Source organism: Delphinapterus leucas, chromosome 16, assembly GCF_059928025.1.
Source record: "Delphinapterus leucas isolate spDelLeu-1000000601 "Yukka" chromosome 16, BTC_Dleu_Yukka2, whole genome shotgun sequence".
In the NCBI taxonomy this organism is placed as follows: domain Eukaryota; kingdom Metazoa; phylum Chordata; class Mammalia; order Artiodactyla; family Monodontidae; genus Delphinapterus; species Delphinapterus leucas.
In genome coordinates, this window is record NC_143144.1 from 47,415,570 (window position 1) to 47,437,934 (window position 22,365).

The 22,365-nt window shown below is 36.5% G+C and overlaps 1 protein-coding gene across 2 annotated transcripts in view; it reads right to left on the reverse strand.

Annotated features, from left to right (window-relative positions):
• Positions 1–22,365, reverse strand: part of PRKG1 (protein kinase cGMP-dependent 1) — a 1,173,156-nt gene that overhangs the window by 329,721 nt on the left and 821,070 nt on the right. For both annotated transcript variants that reach the window (XM_022569451.2, XM_022569450.3), the window contains exon 5: positions 4,825–4,888. In XM_022569451.2, coding sequence (XP_022425159.1) covers positions 4,825–4,888 — 64 coding nt within the window. The remainder of the gene's footprint in view (positions 1–4,824; positions 4,889–22,365) is intronic.

Sequence of the window (22,365 nt, forward strand, 5' to 3'; positions counted from 1 at the left end):
GAAGGGAGCTATTTCTCAGGTGGAGATTAGCTACGGGTTGTTCCATCCATCTGAACAATGTAATTCATCTATAGAAACTAATTATGTGTACATAAAGGGAGAAGGAAAGTGTGTTAGGTTGCTATAGTAAGAAGAAAAATTAGATCCTATTTATAATTTCACAGCTCTTTCCTTTTACACATAAGTACTTCCTAGGCTTTCAGAATAGATTCCAATATTTGACTAATTCATTCAAAATAGTTTTCCCTGTACTATACAGAATAGAGGTTAATGAAACCAGTTTATAAAGTCAGACCTTGCTATTCCCTACATGTGCCTAAAAATTCTCTTACAGTTTAATTTACAAACTATAAAATGGCTTCCCTAGCAAATCAACTCTGAAGCTCTTAAAATGATCTCTGGTATTTATTAAGATTTAATCTGAGTCAGATATGAGATGAGAAGAACATACTATGGTGAGAATGAAGGTGAATAATTATTGAATCAATTATTCAATAATTAATCAATTATTCTCAGCCCTGTACTTCAACTTGTCTTGCAAAACACAACCTAAAAAAATGCTGGGATTGTTGCTCTTTATGTGAATAGACCTTTGGCCAAGAACCTCTTTATATCTATGTGTAAACACAACTTCTCAAACTAACTAGAGAAAACTTTCCTATGTTCCTGAAAAAGGCATGAGAGATTTAATATACAAAGGAAATATTTGTACTATGTGATATAAAGGAAACGGAGAAAAGGGCACTGAATTGCTACACTAAGAATAAGGATATTTGTTTCTGTTTTATGATCTCATAAACAAGAACACATAAATGGGTACATCTACACTAGAAATTACGGAAGGGGGTAAGTGGGAGTGGGATGGGCAATGGCAGAAATGACTTATATAATGGTTTCTCTTTCAGCTTTAAAATAGGATGCTCCAAGCATCATTTATTTGTCCTCCAGTCACATGTACCCTCCTAAATCGCTTTACCAATAACATTATGTTCATTCCTCTTTCTGTCTGCTTAAATTTTTTTTTCTCTCTCAGTCCTTGACCACCTTGTCCCTATTCTTTAATTTTTTTCTCCCTTATGCTGGAAGTATTGCTTCATAATGAATACAAGGAATGAAATAGTCCATAAGAAAGTAAATCAACACACAAACATCTAACCTCACCTGGGCTATTTTATCTAAATAATTGGTCTGTCCCTCTATAATCCATTCTTCTCACAGAGAAATATCATTACAATATAACCCAGATCATGTCATTTTTATGGCTTAGAACCCTCAAAATCTTCCCACTGCACTGAGAACAAAAACCTTTTCACAACTCCTTACCACAACTGCCATCTGGCCTCGCCTATTTTCTCTAGCCTCATCTCACCCTACTATAAACCTTTTTTCTGTTCCTTAAGGACAGAAGACTCATTCCTAGTTTAGGACCTTATGCCTTCTCTTCCCTCTGCCCTGTACACATGGCATCCCATATGTGCATTTCGATCTCAGCTTAAATACCACCTTCCCCAGAGAGGTCTTGCCTTAGTAAACCAATACAGTGTGGCCATCTCACTTGATGCCATTTTGATGGTATCTTCCTTAATTCTCATCTGTACTTTCCAATGGAACATATGATTTGGGAGGACAAGGCCCTGAATCCCCAGAGTTTGGAATAATTACTGGCAAGTGGCAGATGCTCCATAAATATTTGTTAAACAAACAGGGCTGTAAAGTTCTTTGTTAAATGCAATGATTACACTGTCTTCTTTTCAAAATAATCTGGGATTCTTTCATTTTCTTGTAGATGTTGTAGGAAAAAAAGCTCATTTATTATGCAAGCAAATTTCCCTTTAATGTTATGTGACATTGGTATTGCTTTTGTTCTTCCAAATTTGCTTCACTCTATCTCATACATAATTTAATCTAATTTCTCATTGCGCTTGTTTATTCAACTTGAGTTGAACACTTTCATGCACTGGTTAGTATATTCATATGTCTACCTCATATTTTGTCTGTTTACTTCATTTGTGTATGTCTTCAAAACAAATGTGTGGGCACTTAATCATGTGTTTCTATTTTCATGCAGCTTTGCTATAGACTGTACTGTGGCTCGTATAACACAAATGAAGGCGTCTTCTGGTTAGAAAATCTGACATAAAATACTAAAATATTTCTTTGGTCAGAGTTATTTATAGAGCTATGGCTATTGTTTCGCAAAACATAGCAAATGCTTCCACAGCTGTGGAAAAGAAAGAAAATGATTAAAGGATTTCATGGGATTTTATTTTATTTTGGATGGGCTTGATTGGGGCCAGTAAATTTGTACTTTAGTTCATTTTGTGAAAAGAAAAAGAAAAAGGTCATCAGAGAGTTCTTCAGTATACTCAACAAGGAAAGCAAAAAACAAAAGAACTCGGAAAAGCAGTTTTACATTTAAAGAGGTTGCAAGTACAGTGGTTGGCACATTCAGAGAGAAATGCAGCCAGTATTTTTGCTCATGAATCTTTTATACTTGAACATAGGAATCAAATGTGACTTCTGCTTTACTATGTGTTCCCATATAAGATGAGGGAGACCAATAAATCCTAGGAAAGCTCACTGTGATAAGACTCAAACTAAGAATTTGTGGATATAAACCTTTGAAGTTCTATGGATCATATAATTACTGGTATATAGTTAGTACCTAGAGACAAAAACGTTTTCAGTATCTTTCCAGTTTCTCTCTATTATAGCACAACTCCAAAAATTCTTCAGCCTCCTGAGACTAAAATCCATTGATCCCACAGTCACTCACTGGCCCTTGCTCCCCTTCTTGCACAATCGAAATTCCAGGTTCAGTCACTACAATCCTTCCTTCACATGCATCCGCAACTCCCTATTCCCTCTTTCAACCACTCATCTCTTCCTGGCAAAATACCAATCCCGGTTAAATCCCATTCTCTGTCTACTTGGAACTTGAATCCAGGCAAACAAATGGGGCTGAAAAAACATACAAATGGGCTGGTAACCAAGACAGACTTAACGGTTCCGTCACTTTGACTAAACTTTAGACAGCCTTCTTTCTGACACTAGACTCCCCATCTCCCTTTTCTTGGAGCATTTACTTTAGAAAGTTTTCAACTGTAAATTCTTAATTTGCCTGTTTGAGATGCAAATCTTCTTCCAGGCTGTTGGCACCGGTTGTTTTACAGGTCAGGAATGTCTTTCTCAAGGACCTAGGAGCCATTCCTTAGAAAAGTAATCAAGAAGAAGATAGCGCCTCTATCTCCCAGTCTCTATGGGTGGATAGGAGCCTAACTTCCAGAAGGGGCAATCAGCAAGCACAGATGAACTAGTCACATTGACCAACCTCCTCCCTACTGGAGAACCACTGTTAGAAAAGGTAGATAGCGAGATATGAGCAAAGAAAGGGGGGCGTGGGCCACGTGGCAGGAAACCATACATCTTGTGAACAACAGGGGTCCTGGAGACAAAGGAAGGCGGGAAAAGGCAGGAATCTCCGACTCGACATTCCGAATTACGCCCTCATTACAATAAAATTAACCTTGTAGATAAGAATTTCCCATCATGCACTGACACCATGACACTTCCAATCAAGACTAAATAAGGACAAAAATCCCTCCTCCCCTCGGGAAGGTGGAGCTGGGATGAAAATCAGTGAATACGAGCCCAAACCCCTCCCTCCTCAATGAATATTCCCCCCAATCATTTTCACGCCCCATATAACCAGCTTGCCAAAGAAACTCAGGGTGGCTGTTTACCTGAGTCTGCCAGCTCTCCCCTTGAGAGCTTACTATTGCTTAATAAATCCTCACTTTGCTTTCTTGAGTTCCATCTCATCTCTGAATTCCTTCTGAGACAAGAACCTACTTTCTGGTAACACCCCTACTGGAGTACTTTTCCACCAGCTCACTCCAGTGCTTAAAAATCCTCCCACCTTTTGGCCCAGCAGAGTGGAGTTTGATCGCTCTCTCCTATCGCACATCTTGAATGAACTCTTTTTGCCTGTTTAACTGAGATTAGGGAGTGATAACATCAAAGAGGGCCTGAATGGTGACTGTCAGTCATACTGTGTCTTCCTAGTCTATTCCCTCTTCTATTTTTCTCATACCTTCTCCTCTGTCTTCAAACCTCTCAGACCTCTACCCCATCCTCATCCTCAGTTGATGACCTTGCTTTCTAGATTACAGAGAAAATAGAAGATATCAGAACAGGTTTGGCAGAGTGCCAACCACTCCATCAGTCCCCACCCCCATCTGCATATGTGCCCAGATACTCTGCCTTCTCTGTCTCTATAGGCACTAGGGACCCTATCCCCTTGTGTTCACTCAAGACACAGCTTGTATAAACCTCCTCTCTTTTTCCTGCTTCAATATTTCTTATGCTTTATAGATTCTGTGAAAAGTGAGTAACAGTGACACTTTCACATTCAGGCATACAATTACGTGTGTAAAATATGCTCATATGCTAATAAAGTATGTACCCAACTGCTAATTCCTGTTATAAATTTGCTAATCTGAAGCTTCAGAGTAGCAATTATTACAATCTTGCTTTACACCAACTGAAACAGATAAATACGCAGTCTCCCATTCTTGGAAGTCAAAGTAACAATATGTTTGCCAGAGCGAAAAGTTTTTCTCCCTCTATAGTTACAATGATTTGCACATTTCTAACTGTGTATAAATGTCGGATATACTGAGCTGCTTTTTATTTGAAGCCAAATATATAGCTCATGTCAGTGCTCAAAAAAATTTAAAAGGGCTCTCTGCAGTTTGTGACTTATTGCACAGCTGTGATGGGCTGAGTCCCATCTCAAAAAGGTCAAGGGCTAAAAACAATTACCTCTTCAAGGACGTCAGCAAGCTTACTGAGTATCTCTTCAGGAAGGCTCTGGAATGTTGGCACACTGAAAAACAAGACAGAGATGATGTTGAAGGCATGCACAGCAACTCATTTTTATAAATAAAACACCAACACATCTGAAAGAAAATACAAAAGGATTTCATGACAAAGAATCTACCAATGAAGATCAAAGTAATAATTTAAGCATAATTTGATGACTAACAGGGAAGAGGCATGATGTACTAGAAAGAATTGGAGATTGGACAGAACCAAGTTCAAATCCCATTTATATTTCTCTGTGTGACCTTGGATGCCTCAGCTATAATTGAGAGAAACCACTCTCTCCCTTATCAGCCTGCTCTCACCAAATTCCTTCCAATTCCGTCACCTTCTCTAGGTCCCCCTACACACACACACACACACACACACACACTTTTCTACAGGCCAACTGCTACCCATTTTTCAGGACTCAGCTGGATTGATGATACATTCAGGCCTGCAAGCATTCATTCAACAACACTGGAAACTTCCTACTCTCCCCAGCCTCTCCCAGCTAGATCAGGTCCTCCTATTTATGATCTCTTTTATCCCTTCCTGCAACTATAATTAGATAATTAATCAGATATTTGTTACTGGGCATCTTCACTGCTAAAATCAAACTCCACAAAAATAAGAACGGTACTATATCTGTCTTGCTCAGCCCCTGTATTTTCAGTGATTTACTAATAACAACTCAAGAGCATGTGTTGAATAAAGTTATGAAAGCACAGACATACAAATGCTTCCTAGGACAGTTATAGGAATCAGATCATACAGAATGGAGGAAAGAGTCAGACTCATAGTAGACACTGAAATAATGTCTTCTCATCCTCTTATTAAGGAAACTCACTGACCAGCATATGGGAATACTAAATAATGTTGAATACACAAACAAAAGGAACTTATTTTATATGGATAATGCTGACTTTAAAAGGGAAAAAAACTCATCAACATAAAATTCTTGAAAATCTACTCCACTGGAAAATCTAACTGGGATGTGGAACTAAATTCTTATTTAATCTTATCTCAATGCTTGAATAGAGAAAAGACTATAAATGAGTGAAAATATGTATGTATGATATCTGACTTACAGATCGATTGTTCAGTAAACTTGATCTTTAGATAAATTGCCATGGAGCAGTTATTTAAATGAGTTAGTTGAGTTGGATGAGACTTGTTTCAGGTTTGTTGCTACAGAAAAACAGTTCTGGCTTGATTAGAATAATGTAATGAAAGAAGCCATAACATAATGTTTGGATATAAGCATGAAAGTTTTACTGTTAATTTGTCACTCTGATTCCCATTACTTAGTGTAAAGCCTATTGATAAAATCCTAAGCTTTTATGTAGAAGTGTAATATTTCACCCAGGACCATGTTTCACCAGATTTATTGCTGTGGTCTGAGCCACGTGGGTTTTAATTTCCAGAAGGCAGTCTATTTCAGCAGCTGGATGGAACACATCACAGAAAGAGACAGGAAGATAGAGGAAGCTGTTTCCATGAGCTATGCAGGTAGAAAAATTTAGCCCTTTCTTATTCTTTTAATGAGCTGTATTTCAGTTTCTTCTGAGATACAAGAATAATTAGAATGTTTCTATCCCAGGGGGTATTTATGGAAAACACAAACTACAACTGAGTTTTTCTCATTTTATGGTAACTGGCTGCTTTCTTTAGACAGCCCCATTACTTCTATGCTAAGTCTATGTCAAGCCACTCTACAAAACTTTCATTTTCATGAGCATTCTTATTCATGAGAAAAAAAAAATCAGTATTTGCTTGACCACATAACTCACTAAAGAAAACAAAGACATTAAGTTTTAGGGGGCGCATTTTAATTAATTATCTTTTACAATTTTACTTAGTTATTTTTTATTTTTTCAGCTTTACTGAGGTATAACTGACAAAATTATAAGATATTTAAAGTGTACATTGTGAAGATTCCTCCCATCCAGTTAACCTAGTTAATTAACACAGCCATCACCTCACATATTTATTCTTCTGTGTATGTTTGAGATCTTTGAGTTCTACTCTTCGCAAATTTCAACTATACAATACAGTGTTATCAACTATAGGTTACAATAGTTTTAACCCATTTCCCCTATTCCCCAGTCCCTGACAACCACTGTTCTATTGTTTCTATGAGTTTAACTTTTTATTTCGATTCCACATATAAGTGATACCATGCAATATCTGTCTTTCTCTGTCTGGCTTATTTCACTTAGCATAATGCCCTCAAGTTCCACCCATGTTGTGCAAAATGCAAATGGAATTTCCTTCTAATATATTATTGCATGTTATACAATAATATTCCATTGTATATATATCATGATCTTTTACAATTTAAAATGCCTCAAAACGTTCAGCAGCATTTATTACCAATAAAAATTAAGGATGATTTTAGAGAAGAAACACTCTAAAGAATTCTTCATAACAATTCAAGCACTTTCACATTTAACAAAATGGAAATCAATTAACAGAAAATAAGTGTCTTCACTTTTATAAATTATACTGGAAACACTTTTGTAGCCGTCTTTAAAATCTTAAGATCTTCATTTCTCTAAACACTAGATAATTCTCAGAAATTAATTACATGAGAGAACTTATCAGTCCACTGATAGCTTGAACACCAAGAATAAAACAATTGAGGATATTCATAAGTTTAAAATTCTACCCATGAAATTTGTTTGAATTTTCCCCAATACATCAAAAGATATTAATTTAAACTTCACTAGTGTGTACATGTGATAACTCAAGATGAAGTTGTCTAGGATTTAGAAAACTTAAGGCAAAATAATTATAAGGATGAACTTCCATAAAATGTTTAAACACTAAAGAGTATTTTCACTTATTGGGGAGGGGCAGGGGGAAGAACTCATAACAATTTACATGCTAATTACAAGTAATTCTTATGGATCTATTAAAACATTTTTGTTCCCTTAGGACTTGCAGTAGGTCTGAAGTTACAAAATGCACTTGACTGTAATATAATAGAGATGATTTAATGTGTGGAGCTTTCCCATTGGATTTTCTGGTTGAATAAAGTAAGGACTTGGAATTTGTCATGACAATAATAGAAGATGAGATTTGAATGCTTTCTATTTTCCAGGCACTGGGCTACGGGTTTTACAGATAATATATTTTATTTTTAAACAGCTTTATCAAAGAACCATTATTACTATCATCCATTTTACAGCTAAAACAACTGGGATCTTGAGAGTTTGCCTGAGGTCACAACACTCAGTACTGATAAAGAGAGGATAAAAATTTCCATCTGAATGACTATGAAGCTAATCATTTGCTGAGCTATACACTTCACAGTAGAATTATTTAAAAATGCCTCATGTAAGTTTTAAAACCATGCCATATTCTTTTAATGATTTAGAAATTAAGCAATAATATTAACATCCTTTGATTCAGTGACTTCGTTTATTAACCAACTTTTTGCAATGAAAAATGTCAAATAAATGGAAAGGCTGAAAGAATAGCTCAAGGATCCCCTGTACCCCCATCACCTAGATTAGCAACTGTTAACATTGTGCCATCTTTGCTTTATTTACCTTCGATCCATCTAATTTTTACATGCATATTGATAAATAGATTTATAGATATTTTTTCATGAAAATCTGAAACTAAGTTGTAGATATCATGAAATTTTACCCCTAATATTTAAGCACACAGATCTAAAAATAAGAAAATATTTTTAAATAAGTAACTATAGCATTATCATAAGAAAAATTCACTCACCTCCATAATATCATCTAATAACTATATTCCATGTCAAATATTACCTATTTTTCAAAAATTTCTTTATTGTCTTTTTCTTTTCAAACCAGGATCCGGTAAAAATCCACATACTGCTTTGGGCTATTCTGCTTCTCTAGTCTCTTATTCCCCAACCATCCTCCTACCTTTCTCCCCATTACACTGATTTTTTGAAGAGACAGGGACAACTGTCTTATTGGATGTCCCACATTCTGAATTTGTCTTAGTAATTTTATTTTTGGTAACCTACCATATGAAAATAACAGCTAATAGAAGAAAGAAAAAAAAAGAAGACTCCCCAGGATCCTTTCAAGAAGAACCCTGAAGTCAAAACAAATAGTCTAAGTTGTAATTTGCCTTTTTTACTCATATTCTTTCACATGTGTACCATACAATAGACTCCTCCAGAGGCTATATGACATCATTACTTTGATAGTTAATGGATGTATGCTTAAACGTTCCTGTGTTTTCTAGAATTTTTTAAGGTAGGAGTAGGTTTATGATAAACGTGCTGTTTACAGAAATTAATTCAATATTATTGCAATGCTTCTACTGTGCTCTTACTAGTTAGTTTTCAGCTACCTGCTATAATCTCTGTAACCTTATCCAATAAATTGTCTTTTTGAACTTGTGAAGCTTTTCTTTTCCTTAAGTGGAAAAATTTACAAGTAAATACATTTGGATATCATGTGTTGCAATAATAATTTTGTAGTTTTTCAAAAATATATCTAACTTTAAAAAATTTATCTAAAACTTGTAATTTTAGAATTTCATAATAACTATTAAGAATCTAATAAAAGAAACTTTATTATACTATCTTATTTTTACGGATAGATTTGAGAGGGGAGATTAAAAGACATATTCTCAAGCCATAGCTGCCAATTTCTAAATCTAAAGACACCGAAAAATATGAAAAGGACGCAATCAAAGAATTTTCTGATTCATGGATGGGATAAATCTAGTCCAAAGAAATGTGGAGACACTCTAAATAAGAAAGAAAAATGTGACAAAATCTAACTTTCCTTCAGCATTATAGATGATAATAATTTACCTTATTGTCCTATACACCAGAACAGTATAAAAATACTATTATCCAAGTTATGATACCATTTTGCACCCAATCATTCAAAATTTAAAGGAAAAGAAATGGGATTTTTTCATGTAGACATGATGAAATTATTTTTTAATTCTTTTTACAATTTTATTTATTTTTTTATACAGCACGTTCTTATTAGTTATCTACTTTATACATATTAGTGTATATATGTCAACCCCAATCTCCCAATTCATCCCACCACTACAAACCCCCTGCCGCCACTTTCCCTCCTTGGTGTCCATACTACTGTCCTCTACATCTCTGTCTCTATTTCTGCCTTGCAAACCAGTTCATCTGTACCATTTTTCTAGATTCCACATATATGCATTAATATATGATATCTGTTTTTCGCTTTCTGAACTACTTCACTGTGTAGGACAGTCTCTAGATCCATCCACATCTCTGAAAATGACCCAGTTTATTCCTTTTTATGGCTGAGTATTATTCCATTGTATATATGTACCACATCTTCTTCATCTGTTGATGGGCATCTAGGTTGCTTCCATGACCTGGCTATTGTAAATAGTGCTGCAATGAATATTGGGGTGCCTGTGTCTCTTTGAATTATTGTTTGCTCTAGGTATATGCCCAGGAGTAGGATTGCTGGGTCATAGGCTAATTCAATTTTTATTTTTTTAAGGAATCTCCATACTGTTCTCCATAGTGGCTGTATCAGTTTACATTCCCACCAACAGTGCAAGAGGGTTCCCTTTTCTCCACACCCTCTCCAGCATTTGTTGTTCGTAGATTTTCTGATGATGTCCATGTTAATTGGTGTGAGATGATACCTCATTGTAGTTTTGATTTGCATTTCTCTAATAATTAGTGATGTTGAGCAGCTTTTCATGTGCCTCTTGGCCATCTGTATGTCTTCTTTGGAGAAATGTCTGTTCAGGTCTTCTGCCCATTTTTTGATTGGCTTGTTTGTTTTTTTAATATTGAGCTGCATGAGCTGTTTATATATTTTGGAGATTAATCCTTCATCCATTGATTCGTTTGGAAATATTTTCTCCCATTCTGAGGGTTGTCTTTTCACCTTGTTTGTAGTTTCCTTTGCTGTGCCAAAGCTTTTAAGTTTCATTAGGTCCCATTTGTTTATTTTGTTTTTAATTCCATTACTCTAGGAGGTGGATCAAAAAAGATCTTGCTGTGATTTATGGCAAAGAGTGTTCTTCCTATGTTTTCCTCTAAGAGTTTTACAGTGTCTGGTCTTATATTTAGCTGTCTAATCCATTTTGAGTTTATTTTTGTGTATGGTATTAGGGAACGTTCTAATTTCATTCTTTTACATGTAGCTGTCCAGTTCTCCCAGCACCACTTATTGAAGAGACTCTCTTTTCTCCACTGTATATCCTTGCCTCCTTTGTAATAGATTAGTTGACCATAGGTGCATGGGTTTATCTCTGGGCTCTCTATCCTGTTCTACTGATCTATACTTCTGTTTTTGTGCCAGTACCATATTGTCTTGATAATTACAGCTTTGTAGTATAGTCTGAAGTCAGGGAGTCTGATTCCTCCAGCTCCGTTTTTTTCCCTCAAGACTGCTTTGGCTATTCAGGGTCTTTTGTGTTTCCATACAAATTTTAAGGTTTTTTATTCTAGTTCTGTAAATAAAAGCCACTGGTAATTTGATAGGGATTGCACTGAATCTGTAGATTGCTTTGGGTAGTATACTCATTTTCACAATACTGATTCTTCCAATCCAAGAACATGGTATATCTCTCCATCTGTTTGTGTCATCTTTGATTCCTTTCATCAGTGACTTACAGTTTTCGGAGTATAGGCCTTTCACCTCCTTAGGTAGGTTTATTCCTAGATATTTTATACTTTTTGTTGCAATGGTGAATGGGATCGTTCCCTTAATTTCTCTTTCTGATCTTTCATAGTGTGTAGGAATGCAAGAGATTTCTGTGTTTCTGGTGGCATCTTTAGGATTCTCTATGTATAGTATCATGTCACCTGCAAACACTGACAATTTTACTTCTTTTCCAATTTGTATTCTTTTATTTCTTTTTCTTCTCTGATTGCCATGGCTAGGACTTCCAAAACTACGTTGAATAACAGTGGCGAGAATGGACATTCTTGTCTTGTTCTTGATCTTAGAGGAAATGCTTTGTTTTTCACCATTGAGAATGATGTTTGCTGTGGGTTTGTCACATATGGTTTTTATTATGTTGAGAAAGGTTCCCACTATGCCCACTTTCTGGACAGTTTTTAATCATAAATGGGCATTGAATTTTGTCAAAAACTTTTTCTGCATATGTTGAGATAATCATATGGTTTTTCTTCTTCAGTTTGTTAATATGGTATATCACATTGATTTGCGTATATTGAAGAATCCTTGCATCCCTGGGATAGATCCCACTTGATCATGGTGTATGATCCTTTTAAGGTGTTGTTTGATTCTGTTTGCTGGTATGTTGTTGAGGATTTGCGCATCTATATTCATCAGTGATATTGGCCTGTAACTTTCTTTTTTTGTACTATCTTTGTCTGATTTTGGTATCAGGGTGATGGTGGCTCATAGAATGAGTTTGGGAGTGTTCCTTCCTCTGCAATATTTTGGAAGAATTTGAGAATGATGGGTGTTAGCTCTTCTCTAAATGTTTGATAGATTTCACCTGTGAAGCCATCTGTCCTGGATTTTTGTTTGTTGGAAGAATTTTAATCACAGTGTCAATTTTGTTACTTGTGATTTGTCTGTTCACATTTTCTGTTTCTTCCTGGTTCAGTCTCGGAAGTTTATACCTTTCTGAGAATTAATCCATTTCTTCCAAGTTGTCCATTTTATTGGCTTGTAGTAGTCTCTTAGGATGCTTTGCATTTCTGCAGTGTCTGTTTTAATTTCTCCTTTTTCATTTCTAGTTTTAGTGATTTGAGTCCTCTCCCTCTTTTTCTTGATGAGTCTGGCTAAAGATTTTTAAATTTTGTTTATCTTCTCAAAGAACCAGCTCTTAGCTTTATTCATCTTTGCTATTGTTTTCTTTGTTTCTATTGTATTTATTTCTGCTCTGATCTTATGATTTCTTTCCTTCTACTAACTTTGGGTTTTGTTTGTTCTTCTTTCTTTAGTTCCTTTATGTGTAAGGTTAGATTGTTTGAGATTTTTCTTGTTTCTTGAGGTAGGCTTGTATAGCTATAAACTTCCCTCTTAGAACTGCTTTTGCTGCATGCCATAGGTTTTGGATCGTTGTGTTTTCATTATCATTTGTCGCTAGGTATTTTTTGATTTTCTCTTTGATTTCTTCAGTGATCTCTTGGTATTTAGTAACGTATTGTTTAGCTTCCATGTGTTTGTGTTTGTTACTTTTTTTCCCCTATTATTGATCTATAATCTCAGAGCATTGTGGTCAGAAAAGACTCTTGACATGATTTCAATTTTCTTAAATTTACCAAGGCTTCATTTGTGACCCAAGATGTGATCTATCCTGGAGAATGTTCCGTGTGCACTTGAGAAGAAAGTGTAATTGCTCTCTTTGGATGGAATGTCCTATAAATATCAGTTAAATCTATCTGGTCTACTGTGTCATTTAAAGCTTGTGTTTCCTTATTAATTTTCAGTCTGGATCATCTGTCCATTGATGTGAGGTGTTAAAGTCCCCTACTATTATTGTGTTACTGCTGATTTCCTCTTTTATAGCTGTTATCAGTTGCCTTATGTATTGAGGTGTTCCTATGTTGGGTGCATATATATTTATAACTGTTATATCTTCGTCTTGGATTGATCCCTTGATCATTATGTAGTGGCCTTCTTTGTCTCTTGTAATAGTCTTTATTTTAAAGTCTATTTTGTCTGATATGAGAATTGCTACTCCAGCTTTCTTTTGATTTCCATTTGCATGGAATATCTTTTTCCATCCCCTCACTTTCAGTCTGTATGTGTCCCTAGGTCTGAAGTGGGTCTCTTGTAGACAGCATATATATGGGTCTTGTTTTTGTATCCATTCAGCCAACCTGTGTCTTTTGGTTGGAGCATTTAATCCATTCACGTTTAAGGCAATTATCGATATGTATGTTCCTATTACCATTTTCTTAATTGTTATAGGTTTCTTTTTGCAGGTCCTTTTCTTCTCGTGTTTCCTACTTAGAGAAGTTCCTTCAGCATTTGTTGTAGAGCTGGTTTGGTGGTGCTGAATTCTCTTAGCTTTTGCTTGTCTGTAAAGCTTTTGATTTCTCCATTGAATCTGAAGAGATCCTTGCCGCTTAGAGTAATCTTGGTTGTAGGTTCTTCCCTTTCATCACTTTAAATATATCATGCCACTCCCTTCTGGCTTGTAGAGTTTCTGCTGAAATCAGCTATTATACTTATGGGAGCTCCCTTGTATGTTATTTGTTGCTTTTCCCTTGTCGTTTTCAATAATTTTTCTTTGTCTCTAATTTTTGTCAATTTGATTACTATGTGTCTCAGTGTGTTTCTCCTTGGGTTTATCCTGCCTGGGACTCTCTGTGCTTCCTGGACCTCGGTGGCTCTTTCCTTTCCCATGTTAGGGAATTTTCAACTATAATCTCTTGAAATATTTTCTCGGGTCCCTTTTCTCTCTCTTCTCCTTCTGGGACCCCTATAATGTGAATGTTGTCCCAGAGGTCTCTTAGGTTGTCTTCATTTCTTTTCATTCTTTTTTCTTTACTCTCTTCCACAGCAGTGAACTCCACTATTCTGTCTTCCAGGTCACTTATCTGTTCTTCTGCCTCAGTTATTCTGCTATTGATTCCTTCTAGTGTAGTTTTCATTTCAGTTATTGTATTGTTCATCTCTGATTGTTTGTTCTTTAATTCTTCTAGGTGTTTGTTCTTTAATTCTTCTAGGCCTTTGTTAAACATTTCTTGCATCTTCTCGATCTTTGCCTCCATTCTTTTTCCGAGGTCCTGGATCATCTTCACTATCATTATTCTGAATTCCTCTTCTGGGAGGTTGCCTATCTCCACTTCATTTAGTTGTTTTACTGGGGTTTTATCTTGTTCCTTCATCTGGTACAAAGACCTCTGCCTTTTCATTTTGTCTATCTTTCTGTGAATGTGGTTTTCCTTCCACAGGCTGCAGAATTGTAGTGCTTCTGCTGTCTGCCCTCTAGACATGATGAAGTTTTTAAAAGCCAAAAATTGTTTTGTACATCTTTTCAAAGTAGCAATGAAAAGTAAATGAAGCATCTGACAGAGTTACCATATTGCATTGACTAGGGAAGCCACACAATAGGTGAAAGAAAAAAAAAAGCCTTGTAGAGCTGACTTTGCTGACTGCCTGCTGGAGAAGTCAGTTAAAGAAATCATTTCACTGCCTCTTTCCAAAGATACAGTACCTTGCCAAATTAATGACTTTGCTGCAGACACAAAGACGGATGAAAATCTTGTCCACAGAATTGTACTTCTGCCTTACAAATGGATTAAACCACAGTCATGGCGGGACTTGCTCTTTGGCTTGTATTCATCTGGTAGCAGAATCAACCAATCATCAAAAAAGACAAGATTGTATATGAATGCTTGGCAACAAACACAAATGGTACTGAGCTATTTGGTATGGAATTAACTTTTCAAATCTAGGTTTATCATGGAACGACTATGTTGCACTGATGGTGTAAAAGGAACAGTGGCCCCTCTACACAAATTAAGGCAGTAACAATAAAGTATACTAGTTGTCATTATATTCTTACCAAAATCTCACAGTAAAAATAAAGTAAAATTCCAGTTTTACTTTAAAATATTTTGATGAAACACTAAGTTACTAACTGTAGTAAATTTTAACCCTTGACTACACAGCTTTTTAATATCATGTGTGACAAATGGCAAGCACACATAAAGCACTTCTGCTGCTTCCTGAAGTACAAGGTTTTCTCAAGGAAAATCACTCATAATTGTTGGAGTTGCAAGTTGAATTAGTCACTTTTTTCATGGAACATATTTTTACTTGGCAATAACCACAAACTGTGGCTATTCGGACTTGAGTATCTGGCAGATAACTTTTCGAAAAAGAACAAAGTGAGCCTGGCACTTTAAGGGAAATAACAGACAGCATTTGTTGCCAAAGATAAAATTCAAATTTTCAAATGCAAGTTAAAATTTCAGAAAACTTTTATCTGCCACTGTGAGCTTAACAGCTTTTTAATAATTGAAGACTTTCTGATGAGATCATTGGCAAATGCTGATATTAACAAATGTGATTCTTTTGATATTGTAAATTTTGTAATTTCTACACCAGTATTTTACAGATGACTAATGCATGATGTTACAAGATCATGCAGGGGAAAGATCTATTTGAAGTACAAGATCAATAATCGATTTTAATGTAATAAAGTAAGAAAAGTTCATTGATATGGTTTCAGATTCCACACTGCAACCAACCTGTAATAAACTACCCTTTGTTGGGTTTTGGCGTAGTGTCAAATAAGAATGTCCACAATTATCTGAAAAGGCCATTAACATACTCTTCCCCTTTTTCTGCTCCATATCTTTGTGAGGTTGATTTTTTCACATACTTCAACAAAAACAACAGAAATTCAACAGACTGAATAATATTGAAGCAGATATGAGAATCTGCTGTCTTCTAAGCTAGATATTGACAGATTTGCAAAAATGTAAACTCAAGTTTCTCTTTTCACTAAGTTTTTTGGTTTGTTTTGCGAAATAGTTATCTTCATTAAAAATAGCTTAACATGTATTTTTTTGCCACTTTTTTTTTAACACTACATTGGAGGAGAAAGAGGCTGAGGGCCTCAAAGGTATAGAGTTGAACCCACATTTCCCACAGAACTGTGGAACGTCTATGAATGGGCATGTGATAAGATGCCAAGAACAAAAAACAATGCAGAGGTATTTACAACGCAATACAAAGCTCAGTTACAAATATGTATCCTGGTATTCACCTCTCTTAATGGAGGAAGAAATTATAGCGAAAAAGAAAAAGTGCCATGCTGAATAAGGAGACAAATCAACAAACAAAAACTTATAATACTGTGAATGAAAGACTTTGAAAACAAGTGCCTATGTACAACCCACAAGATAAAATCAGTTATTTGGTAGGATTGCCATGAATCTACACACGTTTTTTTAATTGATTAATTTTTTTTCATTGCATCATACAAGAGTATATTTAGTGTTGTAAGAAAGTGCCTGTCTCCACAGTGCTGTATCTAATTTATGTATATTTTGATATTTTTTAATGACTTAGTAAATAAGTATTTTAAAATATACTCATTTTTAACTCTTAATACAGTCAACATCAATAAAAAAAAACCCACATGAGATTTGGAAAGAGTAGAATTAACAGAGGTGGTGAGAAGTGGTTGAGTTCTGCTATATTTTGGGAGTAGAAGCGGCATTTCCCGGAAGACTAAATGTGGGATGAGAGAGAAAGAGGGGAGACAAGCATGACTCTTTATAGTTGGACAGAATCTATAAAAACATTTCAAGTGTTTTTTATATTGAAAGCAAGTTTTTTTTAAACCTATGTAGTAGCAAAGGGTTTGATTTTACCAGAAGGTCTTAGTTTTTAAATATAGCCAGAGAGCATCAGATGTAGCCCCATATTTATAAGATATCTCTTGAACAAACGTAAGTCTGGAAATAGCTCAGCAATGTCCTCAACCTACAGCAGAACATACAGAGTTATATTAATTACCTTTGGGTAGCATTTGGAAAACAGTTGCCTTTTTATTCTGTCATGAGAAATCAGCCTTGTACCCAGTTTAATGCCAAAAATATTGACACGTATTGTTCATTTAAGGCTTCCTACAGTTCATGCCAATTGAATAAAAGCAGAAATATCTGGCTTACCAAAGAAATCAATTTCTATTGATGAAGAATTAAAGTAAGGGTCCTTCATAATCTTACAACTATCTAATCTTTCCCCTTAGTGAGCTCAGCAAAAGGTTTTCTGCCTTCAACATACTTTTATCCCTTAATTGAATCGTTTGGCACTGATCTTTGTTCATTCTGTTATGCAAGTCTTAAAACTGGTCTTCTTTCCCCACCCCCTTCCTTGTGTCCCACCCCAATATACTTTACACGTCACTGTCTGATTCATTTTCTATCAGCAACATTTAGCCCTTATCACAATGGCTCCAACCCTTAAATAGCTGCCTATTATCTTTCACCAGATTCTAAGAATTAGAAGAATCGTTTCTCTTGCGTGTGAAAATACTTTAGGTAAAACAAATCATTATGGAGGCATGAGGTATAATTTTCCTATCTATGTGATAAAATATAAACTCCTTATCCAGGAAGACTTTATAGTGATTAAGCACATGAACTTTAGAATGAAAGGGAACAGGTTGAATTAGGCTCTGCTACTAATTATCAGCTGTGCTTTTGGCAAGTAAGCTAACTTCACTAGGTCTCAGCCTCCTTAGCTTTCAAAAGGGGACGATACCACCTGCCACATAGGGTTTTGGCAGAAATAAGCTAAACAGTAGACATGAAAGAAGGTGCCTGGCACGTAGGAAACATTCAATAAACATTTGCAGCCACCACAATAATACGTATTTTTTCTTGTTCTAAATGTCATTATTAATCCCCTTTAATAATTAAAACAAACTTTCTAACGCATCAGAAATGAATCTTAGTGAAGACTCAAGAGTGACAGAAATATCCATTTCTTCATTTTTTTTAAAGGAAATTATATTTGACTTGGAGTATCAGCCCTTATTTTTCAGTGAGATATTTAATCACGTTCATTGTTTAGCTCTTCTTCAAGGTCATACCTAAACCCAGGGGTCATATCATGCCTAGAAGGTGGGGAATAAAGTCTCTAACCTCTCTGCTATTAAGGTCACAAAGAACCCTTGAAGTCCAATGTCTCTCTGGTTTTTTGCCCACAGAGGAGGAAGGGAGCCTTTGGTCAAGCTGGGAACTCTGGCGCTTCCCCTCAGCCTCCTTAGGCACGTCCATGCTGAGAAACCCACTCTTGGAAAAATATATCCAAGATCCTCCTCTTTCTCTTTTGACTCCAGAAATTCTTTGTAATCTCTTTGTATGAAGTTAGGCTTTAAAAATAGATAGGAAGTATCTTATCTTCTGGAAGATTCTAGGACTGAGCAAAAAATCAAATCAAAAATGCAAAGAGTGGTGGCACAGTGGTTAAGAATCCGCCTGCCAATGCAGGGGACATGGGTTTGACCCCTGGTCCGGGAAGATCCTGCGGAGCAACTAAGCCCATGTGCCACAACTACTGAGCCTGTGCTCTAGAGCCTGTGAGCCACAACTACTGAGCCCATGTGCCACAACTACTGAAGCCTGTGTGCCTAGAGCCCGTGCTCCACAACAAGAGAAGCCACTGCAACGAGAAGCCCATGCACTGCAACGAGGAGTAGCCCCAGCTCACTGCAACTAGAGAAAGCCCGCATGCAGCGACGAAGACCCACCGCAGCCAAAAAATAAATAACAAAAAATGCAAAGTCTATGAACCTGCCTGGAAAAGGGATAATATAGGTGGAAATATTTCAATAATTTATACTTGAATAAACTGTCCTCCAAATCCCTTTATTTGCAGGTCCCTGATTCCCTGTGCAAGCACCATCCACTACAACCACCCTTTCCCCACACACATTGGTTTTGATTGGTTTTGATTTGTTAGTCTTTGAATCCCCACATGTTTATGTAAACTTCTTTAAGATTCAGCTCAGGGACAACCTCTTCTGGGAAATGGTCCCTGGCAACTTTCTTTCTCTAAGTAGGTATTTTGCTCAAATAGCACCTACACTTGTACTGTAACCATGTGTTAACATATTTGCCTCCTCCCAACAATGTATAAATTCTTTGAAAGCCCTACAGTTTAGTAACTAATAGCATGGATTTTAGAATCAGAGGAAGGAAAAAAAAAAGATGATTTTGAATCCCAGTGCCTCTACTTCCTAGCTATGTAACTATGGGCAAGTTCTTGAAAGCCAAGAAGTTCATCTTCCTTAGTCAGGAAATGAAAACAAAACCTAGCTCCTGGAGCAAAGTATTAATAAGTATGAAGCACTTAGCAAAGAAGCTCTGCCATGGAGTAAACACTCAAAGGGACATATAATTTAGCTTGTAGGATACTACACAACATAGAGTGTGTCATGTAGTAGGTACTCAAAAGCATGCAAACTGAAGGAATATATGTAATAAAGCCAAACACAATAAGGCAATAGTGGTTTTGATCCAAGGTCACTATGTGGAGATGTGCAGTTTGCACCCTGTACGAGGCACCTGCATGGGGGATGGGTGAAACTCAGCCCCAACCACTCTGCATGCCTCTCAGCCTGCCCTGGCAGGGGCTGCATCAACCCATACGGAGGGCCACTTCTTATATTTAAAACATGTGCCTTTATTAAGCAACCCTAGTCTTTGCAAGGGATCTTCTGCTTGATATTTTTCAGGAAACCACAGGAATATTTCCTTGAGGCAATTTACTCAAGAAGAATTCAGAAAAGAAAGTTATTTATTGACTGAGTCTACTTTAAAAAGTATTAGAGTAGCTTTTTCAAAGAACCCACTGAAGAGCCACTTTCAAAATCAGACCTAAGGTTACTCTGGTGCTCCTGTCAAAATGACCTTGAGGTGAGGCGCTAATAACATACTTTATGAAATTACCTCTGAAATGCTTACTCTAACACTGGCTAGTTCAGAAGATCATACTGTACCTGACCTTTGCTCTGTAAATCTTACAAGAGCCTGTGCCTGAGCAAATATAAAATTGGATGGGTTTTTATAGAGTTAAGCAAATCATACATGATTGTTAAAACTAAAAAAAAAAAAAGGAGATTATGACAAACTATGCCATTTTAAATATGTAATGCCGCACTAATGATAATCAGCCTAAAAGGTTCTGCCCAGATTTCCTACCCAAGCTTTTGAACCTTGGGACGAGTGATGCCCTGGCCCCATAGGCTAAGCCTCTCTACAGCAGTGTTTGTCCACGGGCCTCCACTGGCACCTGGGCACCTTCACTGTGCAGGGATGTCCTATGTACTACATCTCCCATTACTACCGGTAGTAGCCCTGTCATTGTGATAAGCAGACATCTTCCAGGACTGATACTGCCCCAAGATTAGAACCATCACTCTATAATATCATTATTTTCCCAATTCACCAAGTGAGTTCACTAACTGTTCTGCCTGAAATCTCAAAACCCCGGGTGACTGAGTACTTACTCAAGCTTCCATTTCCCTGTGGCTTCATGGATGTCTGTTGCCCAGTAACTTGAACACAGAAGGACCATCTGTTTAAAGTGATTCTGGAACCTAGCTGTCTACAAGTAGACAAATGGGACCTAGGACTCTTCATTCTTTGTTTATGGCAGTTTCCAAAGTCACATTACTCAAAGCACTGTTTATCAAATATATTAATAGGCATTCCACACCAAAAGGAGGGTTCCGTGGACAAATAAGGAAATTTGGGGTTATTGAAAATTAAGATTTTTTTTTCTTTACTACAGGATTTATCAGCACCTTCATCTTGAAAAAAGTTGAGAAGCTAACCACAGAGAGACAAGAAATAGTATTTTGCAAACTTATTCAATAGTATTTTGCAAACTTATTAGACAAGAAAGAGTATTTTGCAAACTTATTCAGGATTATCTATTAACTTGATGAGGAACTAGAGTTCCATGCTGCATCCTTTAGAATCATTGACTCATATTAAGATGACAAAATTCACAATAGTCCTTACGTTTAACATGCAGGAAAAGTTAGCATGGCCTGTGACTGAATTGCTCTATATTTTTAGGATGGAATTCAGCCATAATCTTCTTTGAAAAGCCTTGATTGATAATCTCTACTGTCTCCCTACTCTCCTTGCCAGCAAACTGTAGACTCTGCACAGACACATACCAAAGTCAGAGTCTAGATGCCTTTTGAATGTGCTCCTGAGGTCCTTTGTGTCTATGTCTGTCGGACCTGTTACGGTATTGTGATTGTCAGTTTATCTGCCTCACTCTAGATCAGCAAACTAAAACCTACTGGCTCACCATCTTTGTCTGTAAATCAAATTTTCATGGAAGAAAGTCATGCTCACTGGTTTACAGATTGTCTATGGCTGCTTTCAAGATATAACTGAAGAGTTGAGTAGCTGCAATAGAGACTGTATGGCCTGCAAGCTAAAATATTGACTATTTGGCTCTTTAAGGGCAAGTTTGCTATCCCTGTCTATTAGCATCCTGAGGTCAGGTACAGAGTCAACTCCTTCAGCTTAATACCTGACAAGTGACAGATGCTTAAAGTTTGTTGAATGAAAGCCTTTACCTTTCAAAATCAGTCCAAGAATATCTGCCCTTGAGATAACAGTTCCAATCAAATGTGAGGAATGGAATATTCAATTCAGGTCACATAGTCAAAGATCTTATTCAATATTAAAAAATATTTTTCTATGTTGACTTGGAAATATAGATTCAAAGAAAGTTAATTCAATAAATAAAAACCTTCATATAGAAGTATACAATCGAAAGATAGAACAGGGCTTCCCTGGTGGCACAGTGGTTGAGAGTCCGCCTGCCGATGCAGAGGACACGGGTTCATGCCCCGGTCTGGGAAGATCCCACATGCCACGGAGAGGCTGCGCCCGTGGGCCATGGCCGCTGAGCCTGTGCGTCCGGAGCCTGTGCTCTGCAACGGGAGAGCCTGCAACAGTGAGAGGCCCGCGTACCGCAAGAAAAAAAAAAAAATTTTTTTTTAATTAAAAAAAAA